At 35.9% G+C, this 24,786-nt stretch overlaps 1 protein-coding gene across 2 annotated transcripts in view; it reads right to left on the reverse strand.

The window, feature by feature from the left end:
* LOC128243428 (calbindin-32-like) overlaps positions 1–13,142 on the reverse strand; it is a 50,575-nt gene extending 37,433 nt beyond the window's left edge. Inside the window, exon 1 of one of the 2 annotated variants that reach the window (XM_052961212.1) lies at positions 12,867–13,142. In XM_052961212.1, coding sequence (XP_052817172.1) covers positions 12,867–13,014 — 148 coding nt within the window. In that variant the 5' untranslated portion in view covers positions 13,015–13,142. The remainder of the gene's footprint in view (positions 1–12,866) is intronic. The other variant, XM_052961211.1, reaches the window with a different exon arrangement.
* Between the last annotated feature and the right edge of the window lie 11,644 nt (positions 13,143–24,786).

Below are 24,786 nucleotides of genomic sequence, written 5' to 3' on the forward strand. Positions count from 1 at the left end.
GCCAAGGGGGGTTTGCGGACAAGTTTTAATAAAATAACATAAAGAAGTAGATAACACCTTTTATCGTTCACCATCGATATGCTTTGCAGGATTGGAGGAGCAGTGACAAATTTAGTCGTAACAAAACGACTTCTCCTAAACTAATCCCACGCATGGTTTTTATTGAGTTCTGTGGCGACAAGCTAGTCTTACAACTGTAATGCGGCGACAAGCTAGTCTTACAACTGTAATGTGGCGACAAGCTAGTCTTACAACTGTAATGCGGCGACAAGCTAGTCTTACAACTGTAATGCGGCGACAAGCTAGTCTTTCAACTGTAATGCGGCGACAAGCTAGTCTTAAAACTGTAATGCGGCGACAAGCTAGTCTTTCAGCTGTAATGCGGCGACAAGCTAGTCTTACACCTTTAATGCTGCGACAAGCTAGTCTTTCAACTGCAATGCGGCGACAAGATAGTCCTACACCTGTTATGTGGCGACAAGCTAGTCTTACAACTGTTATGTGGCGACAAGCTAGTCTTACAGCTGCAATGTGGCGACAAGCTACTCTTACAATTGTAATGTGGAGACAAGCTAGTCTTTCAACTGTAATGCGGCGACAAGCTAGTCTTACAACTGTAATGCGGCGACAAGCTAGTCTTTCAACTGTTATGCGGCGAAAAGCTAGTCTTTCAACTGTTATGCGGCGACAAGCTAGTCTTACAACTGCAATGCGGTGACAAGTTAGTCTTACACCTGTTATGTGGCGACAAGCTAGTCTTACAACTGTTATGTGGCGACAAGCTAGTCTTACAGCTACAATGTGGCGACAAGCTACTCTTACAATTGTAATGTGGCGACAAGCTACTCTTACAACTGTAATGAACTAGGTGTTCACAAAACAACTTTATAAAACTTTCAAGGTTGTCTGAGTTCGCATTGCCTTGGAGAATCAGACGATCCAGGCCACACAGGTACATAATTGAAAGCTATACAGTCGAACCTCGTTGGCTCGGAATCTCAGGGACCGGCGAAATAACCTCGACTCTCGGGAATATCGAGCCAAGCGGGAATGCTAACTTTCAGTAAAAAGAAATAGGTCTTTTATATCCAGCTCGAGCCAACGAGGAAATCGAGCCAAGCAATTTCGAGCCAACGGGGTTCGACTGTATAAACGTACACTGTATGTATGATAATTATTATTATTATTATTATTATTATTATTATTATTATTATTATTATTATTATTATTATTTGGTTTCAGTGGTACGAACAGTGTGCAATGACTTGCGATTGTATTAGTGTTAAAAGAAAATTCTTTAATTGGTATGGTGCTGTAAACAGAATTGAACCTTATTAAAGGAGGCATATGTGGCATAGGAATAAGAATTAAATAAGCTTCTGCGAGCATTCATAAGTAGTGACTAATGATTAATTAGTGACTTTCCCTCTCTCTTTTCATAGAAATATCGACATTTCCATTGTCAGCATACCAATTAAAGATCTGTAGAAAGTGCACCTATGCAAAGCAAGACTAAATATGCAATAACAACTACAGTGTGTTTACTCGTAAACAGTATGTAACATTTTACGACCAGCTTAAACAATGTCTGGGAAACTCGAAATTACATCATGTACGTAATTGAGGATTATTACCTTTCAAATTAATTTGTTATTAGGAAATGCATTGCAGGTCACCCTTATTTTTTATTTTTAAGGTTAAATAAACATGATAATCGAATGAACAGTCATTGACATTACCTTCAAAACCAAGTATGTCAGTTACAACGCTTGATTTTCTTGTTTGTTATCTGTGTTTTATTAAGATAAATCTCAAAACAAACGTCCATGGTTTAATACTGGTTTAAAGTCAAACTAATAAGCATTCCAATCGTTGAAAACTTTCGTTGACCTGTTTGTAAGTTCCGCTGTAGTTAAGTAATGTGTTTATATACTTATCGAACACCCAATCTAACCCGCTATCAGGTGGTAAGATGTGGGTGTAGGGTTTACGAAATGGAGAACCTTTCCAAATGAAAAGGACACGGGGTGGTATTCCATATGCAACGTAAGTTATTCTTAGGGCCATATATCATTGACTTCATTCAATTATTAGCCAGTTATTAATAACATTATTTACATCGTTCTTAGATCCAATTAAGGCCAATATTGAATACCAGCCATGATCTACTTATTGTTCTTTTCGTCACACGTACATGTAAACGTTGCAGCAAATAGTCTATGGCCCAATTCTTTTAAACGTGTACTTGACTTGTAAGCCTATTTATACGCATATAGATCATTTTTTCTCGTGATATCATACATGCCATTCTAAACGTTTGCAATGCGCGCACAAACGCACGCACGACGTTCGGACGCACGTTCGTACGCACGACGTTCGGACGCACGTTCGTACGCACGGATACACACAGACTGCTTTACAAACTGATACAAATATGAAATTGACTTAAACACAACTTATGGTGACATCGAAAATATCTATGCATAACACATTTTTGTATGAAAGGCGAAACTCTGACAACACTATGCCTTATCAACAACTTCCCCGAAACTAATCACCGCCAAGATCGTGAATTAGTTCTGCGGGGACAAATTAGTCCAACTGTTATGAATTAGGTGTCCCATAATTGAATTTATATTACTCCCAATGTAATTTTATTTCATACTAATTATGTAGTGTTTTTTTCTGTTTGAAAACAAGTATCAACAGGAAAAACTTCAACAAGAAAGACATCCTGTGCACATTGAGGTGAATGCATTGAACGTATTATCATTATTATGGGATGTTTTCCGATGGTGTAAGCCTTACCTAGAGCGCTGAAAACAGACTTCAACCCTAATTAAAGGCAATCGTATTAAGCCTAGGCTTAAAAGGGATTCCTTGAGATTACGTGAGTATTTGTGGGATGAGACACTCTCTCATTGCCCTTTCCACGTCATGTTACCGAATATAATTCTCCAGATAGTTTGTCGACAGAAAACAATACAAGTACGATGCTAATACATAACGCAATAAATGCAGAATTCAGAAACGATATCTTTTTTTTTTGCTGGAAAAAACCTTCAAGTTTCGCAAAGAAAAATTGTTGCGAAAATAGTGAGGGAAATACGTAGGCAAGTCAAGATTTAATACGAATACTATTTTTTTTTCACCCGAATATTTAAAAAGAATGTGTATGAAGATACATCAATGAAACTAAAATCATATCCTTATTTGTTATGATTGGGTCATAATTTATAAACTTTAAAAACGTAACGCATGGCGCTTGCATGTATGAGCCTGCTCGTTGTTGTTTCGTTATCTGTTTTTTACGTTGTCTGTGTTGTTTCGTTGTCTGTGTTGTATTGTTGTCTGTGCTGTTTCGTTGTCTGTGTTGTTTCGTTGTCTGTGTTGCTTTGTTGTCTGTGTTGTTTCGTTGTCTGTTTTCATTCGTTTCTGTGTTATTTCGTTGTCTGTGTTATTTCGTTGTCTGCTCGTTGTTGTTTCGTTATCTTTTTTTTACGTTGTCTGTGTTGTATTGTTGTCTGTGTTGTTTCGTTGTCTGTGTTGTTTTGTTGTCTGTGTTGTTTTGTTGTCTGTGTTGTTTTGTTGTCTGTGTTGTTTCGTTGTCTGTTTTCATTCGTTTCTGTGTTATTTCGTTGTCTGTGTTGTTTCGTTGTCTTTGTTGTTTCGTGTGCTCATGGTGTCATTAAAGTTAACCTATGTATGTCTGGACTTAGTTCGCCGCTGAGGAGTGATCATGTAGGTCAATTAAGTATATAAAAGAACCTCCGCTGTGCCTATTAAAAGTAATGTTAATCTAGAATGCGCATTCTAAATGCCAAACCAGCGTGGATTAAAGTATTGAACCTTAAGGGTGTTTCCCCGCGGAGACAAAGATATAATTTGTTTGACATGGCACATTGTTGTTTAACATTAAAAACGACGCGTTCGGTGTGGATGTGTGTGATCTCATTTTCCACGAGGCAATGAAGGCCAGCTGGCGCAATATCGACACGATATCCGGAGTTTATGCTAGCTTGTTCAATGTTGACACACTCTCTCATGCAAATACGCATTAACCTGAAACTGCATCAATGTTGACACACTCTCTCATGCAAATACGCATTAACCTGAAACTGCATGCAGGAATCACTGTACTACATTAGTTGACTCGCGTCGTGCAGGATTACATGTATTACATCAGTTGACTCGCGTCGAGCAGGAATACCTGTATTACCTCAGGTAACTCGAGTCGAAATACATGTATTACATCAGGTGACCCGAGTCGTGCAGGAATACCTGTATTACATCAGGTGACCCGAGTCGTGCAGGAATAAATGTATTACATCAGGTGACCCGAGTCGTGCAGGAATACATGTATTTCATCAGGTGACCCGAGTCGTGCAGAAATACATGTATTACATCAGGTGACCCGAGTCGTGCAGGAATACCTGTATTACATCAGGTGACCCGAGTCGTGCAGGAATACCTGTATTACATCAGGTAACTCGAGTCATACAAGAATACCTATATTACATCAGGTTGCACGAGTCGGAATACATGTATTACATCAGGTGACCCGAGTCGTGCAGGAATACCTGTATTACATCAGGTAACTCGAGTCATACAAGAATACCTATATTACATCAGGTTGCACGAGTCGGAATACATGTATTACATCAGGTAACTCGAGTCGGAATACCTGTATTACATCAGGTAACTCGAGTCGAAATACATGTATTACATCAGGTAACTCGAGTCGGAATACCTGTATTACATCAGGTAACTCGAGTCCTACAAGACTACCTGTATAACATCAGGTAACTCGAGTCATGCAAGACTACCTGTATAACATCAGGTAACTCGAGTCATACAAGAATTCCTGTAAAACATCAGGTAACTCGAGTCAAACAATAATTCCTGTATAACATCAGGTAACTCGAGTCATACAATAATTCCTGTATAACATCAGGTAACTCGAGTCATACAATAATTCCTGCATTACATCAGGTAACTCGAGTCATACAAGAATACCTGTATAACATCAGGTAACTCGAGTCATACAATAATACCTGTATAACATCAGGTAACTCGAGTCATACAATAATTCCTGTATAACATCAGGTAACTCGAGTCATACAATAATACCTGTATAACATCAGGTAACTCGAGTCATACAATAATTCCTGTAAAACATCAGGTAACTCGAGTCATACAATAATTCCTGTATAACATCAGGTAACTCGAGTCATACAAGAATACCTGTAAAACATCAGGTAACTCGAGTCAAACAATAATACCTGTATAACATCAGGTAACTCGAGTCAAACAATAATTCCTGTATTACATCAGGTAACTCGAGTCAAACAATAATTCCTGTATAACATCAGGTAACTCGAGTCAAACAATAATTCCTGTATTACATCAGGTAACTCGAGTCATACGAGAATACCTGTAAAACATCAGGTAACTCGAGTCATACGAGAAAACCTGTATAACATCAGGTAACTCGAGTCATACAATAATACCTGTATAACATCAGGTAACTCGAGTCATACAATAATTCCTGTATAACATCAGGTAACTCGAGTCATACAATAATACCTGTATAACATCAGGTAACTCGAGTCATACAATAATTCCTGTAAAACATCAGGTAACTCGAGTCATACGAGAAAACCTGTATAACATCAGGTAACTCGAGTCATACAATAATACCTGCATTACATCAGGTAACTCGAGTCATACGAGAAAACCTGTATAACATCAGGTAACTCGAGTCATACAAGAAAACCTGTATAACATCAGGTAACTCGAGTCATACAATAATACCTGTATAACATCAGGTAACTCGAGTCATACAATAATACCTGTATAACATCAGGTAACTCGAGTCATACAATAATACCTGTATAACATCAGGTAACTCGAGTCATACAATAATACCTGTATAACATCAGGTAACTCGAGTCATACAATAATTCCTGTATAACATCAGGTTACTCGAGTCATACAATAATTCCTGTATAACATCAGGTAACTCGAGTCATACAAGAATTCCTGTATAACATCAGGTAACTCGAGTCATACAATAATTCCTGTATTACATCAGGTAACTCGAGTCAAACAATAATTCCTGTATAACATCAGGTAACTCGAGTCAAACAATAATTCCTGTATTACATCAGGTAACTCGAGTCATACAAGAATACCTGTAAAACATCAGGTAACTCGAGTCATACGAGAAAACCTGTATAACATCAGGTAACTCGAGTCATACAAGAAAACCTGTATAACATCAGGTAACTCGAGTCATACAATAATTCCTGTATAACATCAGGTAACTCGAGTCATACAATAATACCTGTATAACATCAGGTAACTCGAGTCATACAATAATACCTGTATAACATCAGGTAACTCGAGTCAAACAATAATTCCTGTATTACATCAGGTAACTCGAGTCAAACAATAATTCCTGTATAACATCAGGTAACTCGAGTCAAACAATAATTCCTGTATTACATCAGGTAACTCGAGTCATACAAGAATACCTGTAAAACATCAGGTAACTCGAGTCATACGAGAAAACCTGTATAACATCAGGTAACTCGAGTCATACAAGAAAACCTGTATAACATCAGGTAACTCGAGTCATACAAGAAAACCTGTATAACATCAGGTTACTCGAGTCATACAATAATTCCTGCATTACATCAGGTAACTCGAGTCATACAATAATTCCTGTATAACATCAGGTAACTCGAGTCATACAATAATACCTGTATAACATCAGGTAACTCGAGTCATACAAGAATTCCTGTATAACATCAGGTAACTCGAGTCATACAATAATACCTGTATAACATCAGGTAACTCGAGTCATACAATAATACCTGTATAACATCAGGTAACTCGAGTCATACAATAATTCCTGTATAACATCAGGTTACTCGAGTCATACAATAATTCCTGTATAACATCAGGTAACTCGAGTCATATGAGATATTGAAACCCAAAAGACCAAAAGCCAAACAGTGTCTCTCTCTCGATATAAAGTAATACAGGTTTCTTGAATTCAACAATCAAAAACGCTGTTCTGTTAGTTGGCCATATTTGTAATACATATGAATTTGACAAATGTCAAGTGTTTCGTTGGACATGTAATTCATCGGCTACCCTTCTTTTCTTTTAGAGTCAAACATCTATTGATTGAGAGGCGTCCCGGATATCTTAGGAGTGTCTACCTGGGCAGTGTTACCTCAGCCATTGATGGAGAGATATGAGCGGGAAATTGGACTGGAAAATGTCTAGACATTGCCATTGCACTTCCAATAAAAGTGACATTATCCGCTTGTCATTGATGGAATCAAACACACACATACTTAAGACCGGACTTCTTTTAGAATTTAGGCCGACTCTGACACGGGCACAGCTTAACTGCGTGATATAAACAGTTATACAGACATTAATTTTTAAGATAAAGGATCGTGACAAATTTCTCCATTATAGATAGGTTTTCGGTAATGCGTGCTTTAAGAGACCATTTTTTGCTTCCTTCGCGAAACTAGGACCAAACAGAAAGCGCGACAGACCGATTCTTGGATAACTCTTATCAGATACGTCAATGTGTTAAACTGCGTTTGCTTTAAAAGTCGAATGTCTTTTTAATATGCAAAAGTTACAGCTATTATGGTTACAGTTCAGATCTGCGATGGTCTTGATTTCTGCAAATGTTCTTGTTTTTGTACTGAAACAACGTTCAAGGCTCACTTTTTTTTTTTAAATTGTACATCTTACATATTTTTTTTTAAAGTTTGATGCCGTATCGTAACGTAAACAAAAGGTATTTACGTTACAAACTGTAAGCATTAAAAAATGATTTCTACTTTATACTGACATGTTGTTTTAAATGCATCGCTTTCTGGTGGTCTTTTCAAAAGGAAATTTGAGTCGAAACATTAATTATCTTCAGTGTCAACACTTTACTGTGTTCGATATGAAGTATTTCTCCAATACACTCATCCAAATAAAACAGCAGTCAGCGGTAAATATAAACAAAGGCTGGCCCAGTTACAAGGTAGTTTACACAATATAATACAGACCACTAAAACATACGGAGTGTCAGTATGAACTTACCCAAAACAAATGGATTTACCATCAACCATAATTTTTTTTTGTACATTGAAGTGCCGAACATATATAATATATAAGAGGGAAACGTGATTTTCCGAATTAATTTTGCGAAATACTTTTTCAAGGTTATGCATATGAAAACACTTATATCATAATTATTTACTATTTTATTTCGAAATAAGCCATACTTCGGCCATTGGCCACCATTAAATATGTTCGAATACCTTCTAAATTGCAACTCAAATAATATAGTTTTCAATCTAGCAAAGTGTATTTATTTTCTTTGCTAACCAGATAAGAGAGGCTGATATGTATTGAATTAGAATAATACACAAAACAATTGTTATAATCATGCAGATTTCTGATATATTTACTAACACACGAATACTAACTATCATAGGATGTTATAACATTTCAGCCATTAGCTCCACAAAATGTGTTGTTTTTTCATTAATTGATTTATTTATTTACGTGCTAGAACATTTTATAATGTTTAATGCAATAAACATTTCGTATCGTATCGCATTTATCGTATCGTATCGTATGGTATCGTATTCCGAAACAGACGGAGACGAAGATACAAATAAAGTATAAAAAACCTGATTTTAGTGGGGAGCAACCGACGCTGGTACAGTCAATAAAAAAACTAATATGAAACTGACAATAAATCCGCTCACCTACAAGTTCTCTTACATACATGTCCTCATTTATAATTCAACATTTAGGCCTTTTGTTACAAAGCTATTCAAAATCGTTGACTTCAACGACATATGAGCTTGTATCAACATTTGTTGAAGGGTTCCAGCCGTCAGTGACTGCGTTTTAACAATTCTTACAATATGCCACACTTGGTTTCGTCATAAAAAGCATTTTACAAACCATGAGCGAGTCCCTTTAAGGGGTACTTTAAAATATCCCTCTGTTTAGTGTGAGTCCCTGTTGGCGAGTGGATAAGCTATCAGCTTTTTTTCATGACTTCCGGCGTACCAACTACAACCCAGGTGTTTTTTATACTTTAGTGTTTGTGTTGTAGTTCTTAACGCATATCGTTTAGAATTCATTCTACTAATAAATAGAATTACATCGACGGGATTTATCTGTGGTTTGAAATAATTCCAGGTAATACATTTTTGCAATGTATGAAGCGCGGGAAATGACATTGCCTTTTTTTAGTTAAATCTAACCATCGCATATTTTTCTGTATGACACATGTGTAATATATTGATATTGTTTAATGCTTTTCGAAAAAAATGCAGTCGAACCCCGTTGGCTCGAACTCCCAGGGACCGGCGAAAATACTTCGAGCCGCGGAGAATTCGAGCCAAGCGGGATTGTTGGCATTCAGTATAAAGAAATCGGTCCTCTAAATCAAGTTCGAGCCAACGAGGTATTCAAGCCAAGCGAGTTCGAGCCAACGGGGTTCGACTGTATGAAGTTTTTATCAGTGAAATAATAACGGTGAAAAGTTTTCACTGCAAACTTAAGAAATATTACGTTCTTGTGAACCAATACAATTTGCCCAAAAGTACAATATTTTGATATTATAAGGTTATATATGTTTAAATGAAACACATTTTTTGGATGTACACATAACTTAACAGTTTTTAGATGAATGGTTATCCTTTTTCCAAACGTTTGTTTGAAACTGAATGATCAAACGTTTTTTTTTTCGAAGTTTCGTACAAAACATAACAGATGAAAAAACAAATGCCCGGACATAAATTGGATGTTATATCATCCATACAATAGCTTTTCAATCCGCACGACTTTGTACTACGACCATCCCGGAAAACTCACTCAACAATTAATTGATAAAAAATACCCCATCACACCTTATGTATCATGAAACAAACTCTAAAACTTGGAAAAACTGTTTTTAACCCAATAATAATCGACATTTATTTTGCTTATATGTCCGAACTTTTAAATGTTCTATAGTAAATGGCGGCCAGTGTAAATTGGTCAGTTTATTCATGCCCTGTTTAATTAGGAAAAAAAACCGATCGTGTTTTGACCAGAACTTTTTGGAACATAAATGCATGTTTATTGATGGACGTTTTTAAAATGTTTGCACTGAAACACGAGTAAAAAATCAACTTTAAATAATATTTTTTTAGAACTATTTCTCCACAAGCCGACGTATAAACGACATTCTTCCGTCTACGCTGTCGGCGATCAAATTTTCACGTTAGGGGCTCCCACGGGAAGCCGGGTCGCAAATGCTTTGTTTTCCAAAAAAATCTAAAAGTCTCTTAAACCCCCAGAAAATTGTTGATGCCAGTGTAAGGTCGTTTTTTATTTGACCGTTGATCTTGTATAAATATGTTTGTCTAGGACACTCGTGAAATGAAATACGAGCTTTGAAATAAAAAATACCCTCTATCTTTCCGCATGTTTGTAAACAATTTCACTTGAAACAATAATTGCTTAATTGGTAACATTCCAGCAAGTCATTCGTTCATTTCTCATTTTTGTTAAATATTTATCTGAATACAGTAGTTAATTTCTCATTTAAATTCAAAGTCAACGAAGATATCCTTAAAACCTTCGTCATTTTCTGTATTTAACAGGTAATGACATCATGAACATATACCACAATTATGACGTCCTCTAGCCGGTTGTGATGTCAACATTTAAAAGAAAGCAATTTTCGTTAAACGTAGTGATGCAGTTGTGATTTTTACTGGATATCATCTCAGTATTCATTCTACCTAATCACGGAATTAAAATGATGTAGCGAGGGAAATGGTTGTCGCATAATGCGACTCATTAATGAAGTAATACCATTAATACGTGCCATAGTATTGCTTTGTCAGCCGCCGAATGCTCGCTTTAGCCTTACCTGGGAGTAGGAGTATTGGTCCCAGGCTTTACAAATTTCCTGAACGCTTTAAATAAAATTGTGTACTAAATTATAATTTTATCAGCTAATACAGCTGTGTGAAGTTAGCTAAACATACCACATTGGACATTGGACATTCAAAAGTGAAAGTCGTGCTGGCACGACATTGGACATTCGTGCTGGCACGACATTCATTTTTGAATGTCCAATGTCCAATGTCGTGCCAGCACAACATTCGATTTTAAATATTCAATGTCCAATGTCGTGCCAGCACAATATTCGATTTTGAATGTCCAATGTCCAAGGTCGTATGTTTAGCTAACTTCACACAGCTATATAATACTGTGATAAAATACTCTTTAATGTTCTCTTACATATAACATTGCAAATATTTATCTATGCTATTAAAACATCCTCATCTGATAAATCAAAACAATGGATGAATAATGGAGTTTGGGAAATAATTGCACTTTAGTGTATACTGATGTTGTTTATTCCTTGTATTATGCCACGTTTCATTTTGACCACATTCATTATTTTCTGACGCATATCATAATTTTATTTGTCAAGAAACTGTTATTAACATGTTTTCGAAAAATAACAATTATGCCTGCCTTTAATGCAAACAAAACAATATATTGTGCAGTTTTCGGGGGCAATGGCCAATTGCTTAGCGCATCCATTCCTGGTTTTTATATAAAAAAAAAGCGAAATCAATAAATCTGCCATTGTAAAATCAATATCTATTCGTTTAGTAAAGCATACCCCTACATACAATTCGACCTATGAAACGGCCAGATTCATTTATAATGCAATATAGGTTACATTTACATGCAAAATAAAACGGTTGTTAGCATACCACTTTCATTAGCAGCTGTCATATGTCTAAAACATTTTAATGTTACTCATTAAAAAAACGAACAACATATTTTATATATAAACTTGTAAATAATTCTGTATAACACTTCATACTTCTTCATGTCTTTCTTGGCAAAATTTAATACATTCTTACAAGTCTTGACCCAAACCATAGCAATTTCTAGAAATGATAGCATGATTTAGCACATTGTGATTTTACACTTGGTCAAGAAATGACCTTAGATTCTCGGTCAGTTGGGGGTTAAAGTGTAGCTGAAGTTGACTCTCGTGTAGAAAATGAAAGGGGGACAATTGGCTGGTATTTCTTGGCATGTTTATAAAAAAGTTCCACTCAGTTTGGTCGATGGTTTACAAACCATTCAGGAGTTCAATTCAATTTAAAAAAAAAGTTTGGTCGATTGTTCAGTTCAACACAACTCACATTGAAAAAAATAATATTTACTACATTTGAATACTATGAACAAAACAATGGTCCTGATTGCTCGCCATTGAGACGTAGTTGTTTTTAATTTACAAAAGAATGGATGAACGAATAACAGCGAATACGGACCAGGGAGGCAAAGATTAAAAATGACATACGACAGAACTATGTTGAATGGAACCGCTCCTTAACGAGGAATCTATTTGAATGTTCTGGTAATAAGATATTCAATCAAACTGCTATGCTTGTATTGACGGCCGCCGCTAGTTAGACGGTTATCTAGAAAAGGTTCTTATTGCATACAATCGCTTGCAAAACAATGAAGACGATATTATATTTCATACGAGCGACTTCATATAACTTTACCGGCAACAGTTTCTAACTACCTGTTATGAATAATGTGTAATAACTTGCGGTAAAATACAATAGTGAAATGAGAGACTGCAGCAGACCCTATTGATTATAGCAACCGTCCACGGGCAGCACATGTTTTATTAAACCATAATGCAAACAAAAGTTTGTTAAATACATACTTAATATCGGAAAATGATATTTTACAGTCAACGAAGTAAATAATGAAAAATATCAAATGTGTTTTTAGCTTACCATCCGAGTCATAATGATTCCACACGTCCATGAATTGACTGGCGGAAATTTGTTTAAATTCTCTGGTCTCCTTATCTCGGAATTGCCTTAAAAAGTTCCGTTGTAAAGCCGACTTATTTTCCTGTTTCAATTCACCTTTTTCTGCCATTTTATCGTCTTTTGAAAGGAAGTTGTAAGCTCACTGGTTTTTATTCATTCCAAAGTAAAGGAGTAATATCTTCTCTTGTCACGTGAAGTTTTCCCATATCAAGTCGTCTGCACATTCAGGCCTTACTGCGCATGTGCGGGCATGCGCGACAGTCGTCTGGAAAGGTCGATACGGATTTTAAACAGGTGTGACATGCGGAATAAAGCATTTTAGCACATTCCACATTAAGGCACGAAATCAACGCAATTAGGAACAGTCCTGATCAATAGTTCTTTAGCAAAGTACAGGTTCTTAAAAGAAGCATCTGTCAAAAGAAGCATCCGTCAAACAAGAACATTTCCAACGATTTAAGAAATTTATTTCATGTAAAATAAAGGAAAAAGTCATTGCAGACGACGAGACATCCGCAAACAATCTCCAGCCCAATCAGTAAATATATTCAAGGTTAGAGAAGAAAAATTATACCTTAGTTTATGTGCAGAAGTTTAAGAAACCGTGTAGTTTCCGAACAGTAGACCTGCCACAATTTCGCGAAACTTCTTAAGTCCCTTATAACAGGATTAAGCTTATCTCACTATTTTCCTAATCTTTAATTCGCGTAATATTAACTTCATTAAGACTTTGCAGACTTTAAATAGGAATTACTAATATTGTTATCATAATAAACCATATTTGATTTACCCAAATCACATTTAAGTATGTGTTTGTCTAATTAAAATAAGCTACTAAAGTATGATAAGCGTGAGAAATTTCGAGAAATTGGGGCCCACTAGTTCCACGAAAGTTCTTAAACGTAACAAGCTTAGGAAGCTAATTTAATGAAGCCAAATTTCTAACTATTCTTTCTTTCTTACTGAATGAAAAACAGTTTACCGCGATTATAACATATATAATTTCCTTTTTACATTATAAATCTACAAAATTTAAGTATGTAAATATTACACAAATATTCTATAATATAAACAAAAATAGTGAGCATAGCTTAATCCTGCTAAAATGGACTTAAGATGTTTCAAGAAATTAGTTCAAAGACAATTTTGATGTTCCAATTCTGTTAATGTCAACTAGTATAATCCTCATCTATAGCTGTTGGTATGCGCGTGCATGTCACGCTTGCGAACAGTAACTAAGTAAATCATGTGTTATATATCGATAAAAAGGTATTGTAAAGTCTGATGCTTTTATCGTCTCTTATAACTCATAATGAGTGGTTATGTGTTTTATATTGATGGCTTTAATATGTTCTGTCTATGAACACAAATGAAACGGAATAACACGAAATACAGTCGAACCCCGTTGGCTCGAACTCCCAGGGACCGGCGAAAATACTTCGAGCATCGGCGAATTCGAGCCAAACGGGATTGTTGACATTCAGTATAAAGAAATCGGTCCTCTAAATCAAGTTCGAGCCAACGAGGTATTCGAGCCAAGCGAATTCGAGCCAACGGGTTTCGACTGTTATATCATCTGTTGTGCACTATCTGTGAACAAAGGCACAAGAGTAGTTTACAACGGAATTATTATTGTTGATGCAAAGTTCCTTCATTCTGCGTCCCATTTTGATGCCGGCCCGCCCTCTGTATGAAAGTGTTAAAACGAACGATTCTGTTCTTAAGTTAAACTCTTATGTAGTAATTTTCTTACGTCAAATATTGAAATTTCTACTGGAATATTGTTATTCGGTGTGTGTATTTAATGTATGTTGCGTTGCGTGTCTATTCATACACAATGATCTTTTACTGTTAGGATGGTCAGGTTGACGCTCATTGGGGTTCGGTAGAAAATATGGCCTCGTGTGGTAGCATATCTCTTAAACAGTTCACCTAGTGATCTAATGTTAACCCAGATTTGGTCCATTATCGACCATTAAAATCTCATTATTAATAATTGATTAAATTACCACAGGAAACATTGCGTATTAATACATTTTTAGCTCGTGCTGACTTGAAAAATAAAACCCTTTGTGTTAAAAAGTTATTTTCTGCGTTATGATCGTGTGTTTTTACCCGAAATGACTCGTATTTTTGGTTGATTCAGATTGTATAAGCAAAAAGCAGAGACTTGCACATTATTCTCCCAATTTTACTCTTTTTCAAATCAATAATTAATTATTAAAAGTACATGTAAGTTTTCTGTATATATTAGAAGTCACCATTTTGCATTCTAGGGTTTCAAAATTTAAAGGGGAGGGGGCATGCACCGGCCCTCCCCCGCCCCCTAGAGTTTTTATTAAGTCTTCCATTTTCAGCGTTAAGTCTCTAATTTACATATTGACGAATCTGTAGATGCAGGTGACCTCTTATTCTGCTGTTTAACAGTTACGGATATCTATAGATGTTTTTATCATCCTTAGAACGTGCACTAGCGCAGACTACAGTCAATTCCTGTTAACTCATAAACCAGACATTAGTGTTGTCCTGCTCCTCTGCCTTGAGTACTTCATACGCCCAATTGCCTCCGGTACCATCCCAATCTGGTTGCTGGCTTACATCAATGGTCTTATTTAATACAAAAAGGACAACAACAACAACAACAACAACAACAACAGCCATAGCAACAACAACAACAACAACAAAACCCGTTGAACAAAGATTAGTACTGTCCTGCTCCTCTGCCATAAGTAGTTCATACGCCCAATTGCCCCCAGTACCATCCCAATCTGGTGGCTAGCTTACATCAATGGTCTAATATAATACAACAAGGACAACAACAACAACAGCAACAGCAGCAGCAACAACAACAACAACAACAACAACAGAAACAACAACTACAACAACAACAACAACAAAACCTGTTGAACAAAGATTAGTACTGTCCTGCTCCTCTGCCGTGAGTACTTCATACGCCCAATTGCCCCCGGTACCATCCCAATCTGGTTGCTGGCTTACATCAATGGTCTAATATAATACAACAAGGACAACAACAACAACAACAACAGCAACACCACCACCACCACCAACAACAACAACAACTACAACAACTACTACAGCAACAACAACAACAACAACAACAACAACAACAACAAAACCTGTTGAACAAAGATTAGTACTGTCCTGCTCCTTTGCCGTGAGTACTTCATACGCCCAATTGCCCCCGGTACCATCCCAATCTGGTTGCTGGCTTACATCAATGGTCTTATATAATACAACAAGGACAACAACAACAACAACAACAACAACAAAACCTGTTGAACAAAGATTAGTACTGTCCTGCTCCTCTGCCGTGAGTACTTCATACGCCCAATTGCCCCCGGTACCATCCCAATCTGGTTGCTGGCTTACATCAATGGTCTAATATAATACAACAAGGACAACAACAACAACAATAACAACAACAACAACAGCAATAGCAACAACAACAACAACAACAAAACCTGTTGAACAAAGATTAGTACTGTCCTGCTCCTCTGCCGTGAGTACTTCATACGCCCAATTGCCCCCAGTACCATCCCAATCTGGTTGCTGGCTTACATCAATGGTCTTATATAATACAACAAGGACAACAACAACAACAACAACAACAACAACAACAACAGCAATAGCAACAACAACAACAACAACACCAAAACCTGTTGAACAAAGATTAGTACTGTCCTGCTCCTCTGCCGTGAGTACTTCATACGCCCAATTGCCCCCGGTACCATCCCAATCTGGTTGCTGGCTTACATCAATGGTCTAATATAATACAACAAGGACAACAACAACAACAACAACAACAACAGCAACAGCAACAACAACAACAACAGCAACAACTACAATAACTACTACAACAACAACTACAACAACTACAACAACAACAACAACTACAACAACAACAACAAAACCCGTTGAACAAAGACTTAAGATTACAGGAAAGGGAAAAGAAAACGAACGAGGAGAACAATATAATAGAAGTGATTGTGGTGCATTTTTTCATTGAACAGAAACAAAATGATCACTCACGATTCATTGTTGTCTCTTGTATCTTGTATTAAGCAAATGAACTGTTTCATGGACTGTAAACTCTATAATATTTAGCACTTCTGGTTATATAGACCACTTAATAGATTGCCTGTATATCATATCGTGAATTGACTGATCTGAACGCGTAATAACACTGACTTCTAGTGTTTCAAGAACCCCAACACCAATATGGGACTTAAGTTGCTTTTGCGTACTTAAAGCAGCACTCTCACAGATTTACCGTTTTGACATTTTTTATATATTGTTTTCTTGGAATGAGCCAATTTTTGCGTAAATATCTGCAAACCAGTGATATAAGACTGCTGACAAAAGATCAGATCGCAGATTTACATATACTCGTTCGAAAATTATTGTTTTATGGTTAAAGGCGTGACTTGCGGTTTAAGAAAAATGCATTAAACTTCAATTTTGAACTTCGACATGAAAATCTGTGATTTGATTTTTTGTCAGCAGTCTTATATCACTGGTTTCCATGCCTTGATTCGCTGTCTCGTGTTAATACAAAGCAATCACGTGCCACACAAAGTATTCACTTCCGATTTGGTGTAATTCGCCCTTCTTATTAAAAAGACCACATATGTCTTACAGCCACCTAATATTTAGTGATGTTTCCGGTACTGGCAGCTGACTTACGGGGTTCTTGTACTAAGTATATTGATTCCAGCCATTTGGGCTAGATTGCGTGTTTTCATGTAGTATTTGTAATACAGACATGCAAAGGTTTTTGATGACAATACACTTAACAAATCCTCTTTCTTGATGAAATATTTTTCTCTTATAATTTTAATGTGCTCAAATAATACTTACAAAATAATAATAATAATATACTAAAAAAATTAATAAATAATAAAATTTATTTCATGCTTTCAATGAAATATAGAGTTTTTTTCAGTGAAATTACAACAGTGAAAATATCAATTTGTTATTTTTACTGCAAACTAATGAGTGAAAATATCAACTTTATGACCTACTCTTATAACCCATTGTAATAACTTCCACTTGATCATTTTTTTAGATTTTTTACTTTATATTAGAAAAATGGTTTTCCTGTTTTTCAAACATTTCAAACATTGAAGGTGAATGTTCGAACAATAAGCTGCTTTCATACAATTTGAAACCAAATTACAGACGAAAGCAACTGCTCGAACATAAATACGATGCTAAGTATATCATCATTCAAATATATTTAAACTGTTCGTCGTTGTAATACATAATACGAACTACCGGGAAAAATCACACAAGAATGATCAGATTAACTGATAATTTTTTTACCCCATCCAAGCCACATAATTTGTCAACTGTTACAGCCTAGCGTGGCCTTCACTCCTTTACTGGAAAACGACATGTCTTCAAGCGGAACAGACTGGTCTCTGACAGTGAGATGCACATGTACCATGAAACAAACTCTAAAACTAGGAAAATGTTTTTATCCAATGAGTATCCGTAATTGTTTTGCTATCACGTTCGACCTTTCAAAAATTCCATTCAATAAATGGCGGCGTAGTAATTTGTTCATGTATTCATGACTTTCTTTACTTAAATAAGTGTTCTTATTATTTTTTTTGAACAGATATGAATTAATAAAAGTTCATTGATTCATGTTCATAAAATGTTTGCATTAAAAAACTAGTATATAATAAACTAAAAAATATCTGATTTTTTTATCTATAGAAAATTGACAGCTACGCCATCAGCTTTTTTACGTGAGGGGTGTCCCCCGGGAAGTGGCGTAAAACACTCTTGTCTTACTCAAAGTATTTAGAAAAATAAATAAAAATATTAATACAACCGAGAAAATCAGCATAAAAGAAACAGAAAATCCGTTAAATAGAGTGTAAGATCGTATTTCATTTCACTCGTGGCTTCGATGTTTTTCTGTGACACTCATGAATTAAAATGCGATCTTTCTCTGATATTAACAAATATCCTCTATCTATTATGATTATAAACAATTACAATTTTTGATTATTATGTGTGATAAAGGAATGAACTTGGGAATTTTTCACCCACGACCAGCAGCATATATGATGATCCAATGAAGCCAGGAAGCCAGGAAGCCAGGAAGCCAGGAAAGTTCTCGCAATAGAATGTTATAGAAATACTGAGTATAGGCGTTGAGAGTTGATGCTTGGTAGGCTATTGGGTGAGGTAATTTGATAGGAATGAACTCCTGCTTTGGTGTCATATGACCTGAACTTCATTTAGTGACGATTGACCTATTTTCTTCATATTGATCAAAGGGACCACTCCTACAAACGATCTAACATAAAATAACAATGCATTAATGCAGTTTAAAAATGTCAGAAAATCTCGAATGGCCTAAATAGACTTAAGTAAACATTTTCGATTTGAGGAATGTCACAGTTTGCATTATCTAGCGATCCTCCTACGAATAATATATAAAATGTGTTTCTGATTCTGTTCGAAACAACCGACAGCGGGCCTATGCGTAAGTCGGTAACGAGGCTTGTCTATATTTCAATCAGGCCCGGAAACACATGATTGCTCTTTCTTCTTGCATCCCGGAAATTATCCAATTGTTTGAATACAATAGTTAGTGCGTAAAATAGTTAGTGCAAAGTTGACTGACGTCATGACACGTTTCATTTTAAGCATGATGTCGTCATTGCATACTTATTTTCTTGTTAAATTACATTTCGAACCGTGAATGAGAATATTTTCCATATCATAAAAAATAAAATGTATGTTCATAAACTTACGACACCCTGATCTGTTTTGTTTTATATGAGGTATTTCTGTGTTGTTTTATATGTGGTAGGTCTGTGTTGTTTTATATGTAGAATGTCTGTGCTGTTTTATATGTGGTGGGTCTGTGTTGTTTTATATGTGGTGGGTCTGTGTTGTTTTATATGTGGTAGGTCTGTGTTGTTTTATATGTGGTGGGTCTGTGTTGTTTTATATGTGGTGGGTATGTGTTTTTTATATGTGGTGGGTCTGTGTTGTTTTATATATGGTGGGTCTGTATTGTTTCATATGTGGTGGGTATGTGTTTTTATATGTGGTAGGTCTATGTTGTTTTATATGTGGTAGGTCTGTGTTGTTTTATATGTGGTGGGTCTGTGTTGTTTTATATGTGGTGGGTCTGTGTTGTTTTATATATGGTGGGTCTGTATTGTTTCATATGTGGTGGGTATGTGTTTTTATATGTGGTAGGTCTATGTTGTTTTATATGTGGTAGGTCTGTGTTGTTTTATATGTGGTGGGTCTGTGTTGTTTTATATGTGGTAGGTCTGTGTTGTTTGTATTGGGTGGGTCTGTGTTGTTTTATATGTGGTATTTCTGTGTTGTTTTATATGTGGTAGGTCCGTGTTATTTTATATGTGGTAGTTCTGTGTTGTTTTATATGCGATAGGTCTGTGTTGTATTATATGTGGTAGGTCTGTGTTGTTTTATATGTGGCAGGTCTGTGTTGTATTATAAGTGGTAGGTCTGTGTTGTTTTATATGTGGTAGGTCTGTGTTGTTTTATATGTGGTAGGTCTGTGTTGTTTTATATGTGGAATGTAAGTGTTGTTTTAGAGGTGATAGGTCTGTGTTGTTTTATCTGTGGTAAGTCTGTGTTGTTTTATCTGTGGTAAGTCTGTGTTGTTTTATATGTGGTAGATCTGTGTTGTATTATATGTTGCAGGTCTGTGTTGTTTTATATGTGGTAGGTCTATGTTGTTTTATATGTGTAATGTAAGTGTTGTTTTATATGTGGAATGTTAGTGTTGTTTTATATGCAGTAGGTCTGTGTTGTTTTATTTGTGGGAGGTCTGTATTGTATTATATGTGGTAGGTCTATGTTGTTTTATATGTGGTAGGTCTATGTTGTTTTATATGTGTAATGTAATTGTTGTTTTATATGTGGAATGTAAGTGTTGTTTTATACGTGGTGGGTCTGTGTTGTTTTATATGTGGTACTTCTGTGTTGTTTCATATGGGTTTAGGTCCGTGTTATTATATATGTTGTAGTTCTGTGTTGTTGTATATGTGGTAGGTCTGTGTTGTTTTATATGTGGTAGGTCTGGTGTTGTTTTATATGTGGTAGGTCTATGTTGTTTTATATGTGTAATGTAAGTGTTGTTTTATATGTGGAATGTTAGTGTTGTTTTATATGCAGTAGGTCTTTGTTGTTTTATTTGTGGGAGGTCTGTATTGTATTATATGTGGTAGGTCTATGTTGTTTTATATGTGGTAGGTCTATGTTGTTTTATATGTGTAATGTAATTGTTGTTTTATATGTGGAATGTAAGTGTTGTTTTATACGTGGTGGGTCTGTGTTGTTTTATATGTGGCACTTCTGTGTTGTTTCATATGGGGTAGGTCCGTGTTATTTTATATGTGGTAGTTCTGTGTTGTGGTAGGTCTATGTTGTTTTATATGTGGAATGTAAGTGTTGTTTTATATGTGGTAGGTCTGTGTTGTGGTAGGTCTATGTTGTTTTATATGTGGAATGTAAGTGTTGTTTTATATGTGGGAGGTCTGTGTTGTGGTAGGTCTATGTTGTTTTATATGTGGAATGTAAGTGTTGTTTTATATGTGGTAGGTCTGTGTTGTTTTATATGTGGGAGGTCTGTGTTGTGGTAGGTCTATGTTGTTTTATATGTGGAATGTAAGTGTTGTTTTATATGTGGTAGGTCTGTGTTGTTTTAAATGTGGTAGGTCTGTGTTGTTTTTATGTGGTTGGTCTGTGTTGTTTTATATGTGGTATTTTTGTGTTGTTTTATATGTGGTAGGTCTGTGTTATTTTATATGTGGTAGTTATGTGTTGTTTTATATGTGGCAGGTCTGTGTTGTATTCTAAGTGGTAGGTCTGTGTTGTTTTATATGTGGGAGGTCTGTGTTGTTTTATATGTGGTAGGTCTATGTTGTTTTATATGTGGAATGTAAGTGTTGTTTTAGATGTGGTAGGTCTGTGTTGTTTTATATGTGGAATGTAAGTGTTGTTTTATATATGGTAGGTCTGTGTTGTTTTAAATGTGGTAGGTCTGTGTTGTATTATATGTGGTAGGTCTGTGTTGTTTTATATGTCGTAGGTCTGTGTTGTTTAATATGTGGCAGGTCTGTGTTGTTTTATATATGGAATGTAAGTGTTGTTTTATATGTGGTAGGTCTGTGTTGTTTTAAATGTGGTAGGTCTGTGTTGTATTATATGTGGTAGGTCTGTGTTGTTTTATATGTCGTAGGTCTGTGTTGTTTAATATGTGGCAGGTCTGTGTTGTTTTATATGTGGAATGAAAGTGTTGTTTTATATGTGGTAAGTCTGTGTTGTTTTAAATGTGGTAGGTCTGTGTTGTATTATATGTGGTAGGTCTGTGTTGTTTTATATGTCGTAGGTCGGTGTTGTTTAATATGTGGCAGGTCTGTGTTGTTTTATATGTGGAATGTAAGTGTTGTTTTATACGTGGTAGGTCTGTGTTGTTTTATATGTAGAATGTCTGTGTTGTTTTATATGTGGTAGGTCTGTGTTGTTTTATATGTGGTAGGTCTGTGTTGTTTTATATGTGGTAGGTCTGTGTTGTTTTATATGTGGTCGGTCTGTGTTGTTTTATATGTGGTAGGTCTATGTTGTTTTATATGTGGAATGTATGTGTTGTTTTAGATGTGGTAGGTCTGTGTAGTTTTATATGTGGAATGTAAGTGTTGTTTTAGATGTGGTAGGTCTGTGTTGTTTTATATGTGGAATGTAAGTGTTGTTTTATATGTGGTAGGTCTGTGTTGTTTTATATGTGGTAGGTCTGTGTTGTTTTATACGTGGTAGGTCTGTGTTGTTTTATATGTAGAATGTCTGTGTAGTTTTATATGTGGTAGGTCTGTGTTGTTTAATATGTGGTAGGTCTTTGTTGTTTTATATGTAGAATGTCTGTGTAGTTTTAGACGTGGTAGGTCTGTGTTGTTTTATATGTAGAATGTCTGTGTAGTTTTATATGTGGTAGGTCTGTGTTGTTTTATATGTAGAATATCTGTGTAGTTTTATATGTGGTATGTATGTTTTGTGTCGTTGGCTTTGTGTTTGTTTGACGTTGACAATAAAGCAGCACTCTCAAAGATTGACCGTTTTACAACTTTTGTATATTTTGGTCTCGGAATGAACCAGCAGTTCGTAATTATCTGGAAACCAGTGATTCAAAGTCTGCTGACAAAAGATCAGATAGTTTTTTTCATATTTTCGTTCGAAAATTGGTGTTTTACGGCGAAACGCGTTACTAACGCTTTATGAAATATAAAAATTTAGGCAGTTTTCTCAACAATTGAGATCTGTGGTATTGTGAGTTATGTATAGCAGTGTGTGTATACCACGTGATAAATTACGTCATATATGCTACGTCGGAAACATCGTCGGAAGGCAACATTTTGCTTAAAATAAAGACTTAAATCAAAGATAACTTTTCCTTTACTACACCATTTTAGATAAAACAAAGGGCAGTTTATGCCGCTTTAAGAGTCCCGCATTCATTTTATTACCGAAGTTTCATAAGGTGATTAGTTTTATCAAACACTTCGACAAACCTGTTTCCAAAATAATGATTTGACAGTGCTCCGTCAGACGGCCGTCTTGTGAAAAGGTTTGTCGAAGTGTTTTAAGAAACTAAACGTTCAATCAAACTCTGGTAAACGACTGAAGGCATGGCTCCGTAAGTGGCGTAGACTGCGCTATGTTTCATTTAAAATGGTGAAAAAGTATTTGTTCATCTTTGTTTAAAGTCTTCATTCGAAGCAAAATATTGCCTTCCGACGTAGCATTTATGACGCAATTTATCACGTGGTATACACACACTGTATATGACTGAACTGAAAACATTGGAAGTGACGGGTTGATGCCCTGGGCATATCTGCATGGTATGGGAGTTGCCAGATGGAATTTCCCGACATGATAAATTCATCGGGAATGTCTGTCCGGTGTGAAAGAAAGGCATACATAGGACCCGATTTTCTTCAGCACTCGTGCATCAGTATTAACATCATTGGATATGTTAAAAGCCAAAAACACTTCATTTTTAACTTTAAAATGAAAAAAACTCAAAATTATGATAAATTATTTCTTAAGGCGATAAAAAGGTTTACGGTCGGGTAAAAATAGGGTAAGTCTGTTCAACGCCTAAACAGGCGAAGGGTCGTCTTCACACAGTCAGAAAGTAGTATACATCATACATATACACATGGAACGCCGGCACTGTCTTTCGTAGTCCAAAAACTATATAATAATAACTGTCATAATAGAAAACAAAACCACAACATATAAAGATAAACTGACATAACATAACTATGTTTGTACACCATGTAAAGCACTTGGTACATAATGTAATAAGAAACAAACACAATAATAAAGTTTTTGGACTACGAAAGACAGTGCCGGCGTTCCATAGTATACTGAATACCTCGCATCGGCAGAATGTACAACTGCACAATCTACATCCTGTCTAGCCTGAACCAATTATCGGTATATTACAAATGGCACGAAGGCGTTTTCATGCAACATTTAAGAAATAATGCTGCACTCTTCACAGAACTATTTAAAAATGATTTGACTATTTACATATTTTGAATCACTGGGCGCATATCTTTGACAACCAGAGATTATCACATTTCAATACGCGAATTATATCTACAGGAACTCGGTTAAACAACCTACGCTCGGGTTGGGATGAACCTATATGACACAAGACGCCATGGAAGATACTTAAAACATTTTATGAGAACATTTTGGTAATACATCTTATCAGGTAGGCATGCGTATAGAAACAGTGTTTTACATTTTCTACCCAAGCGCTTGTGACATGTATTATACAAACACAAGTAGTGTCCTT

The sequence above is a fragment of the Mya arenaria genome, chromosome 8 (assembly GCF_026914265.1).
Source record: "Mya arenaria isolate MELC-2E11 chromosome 8, ASM2691426v1".
Lineage (NCBI taxonomy): Eukaryota > Metazoa > Mollusca > Bivalvia > Myida > Myidae > Mya > Mya arenaria.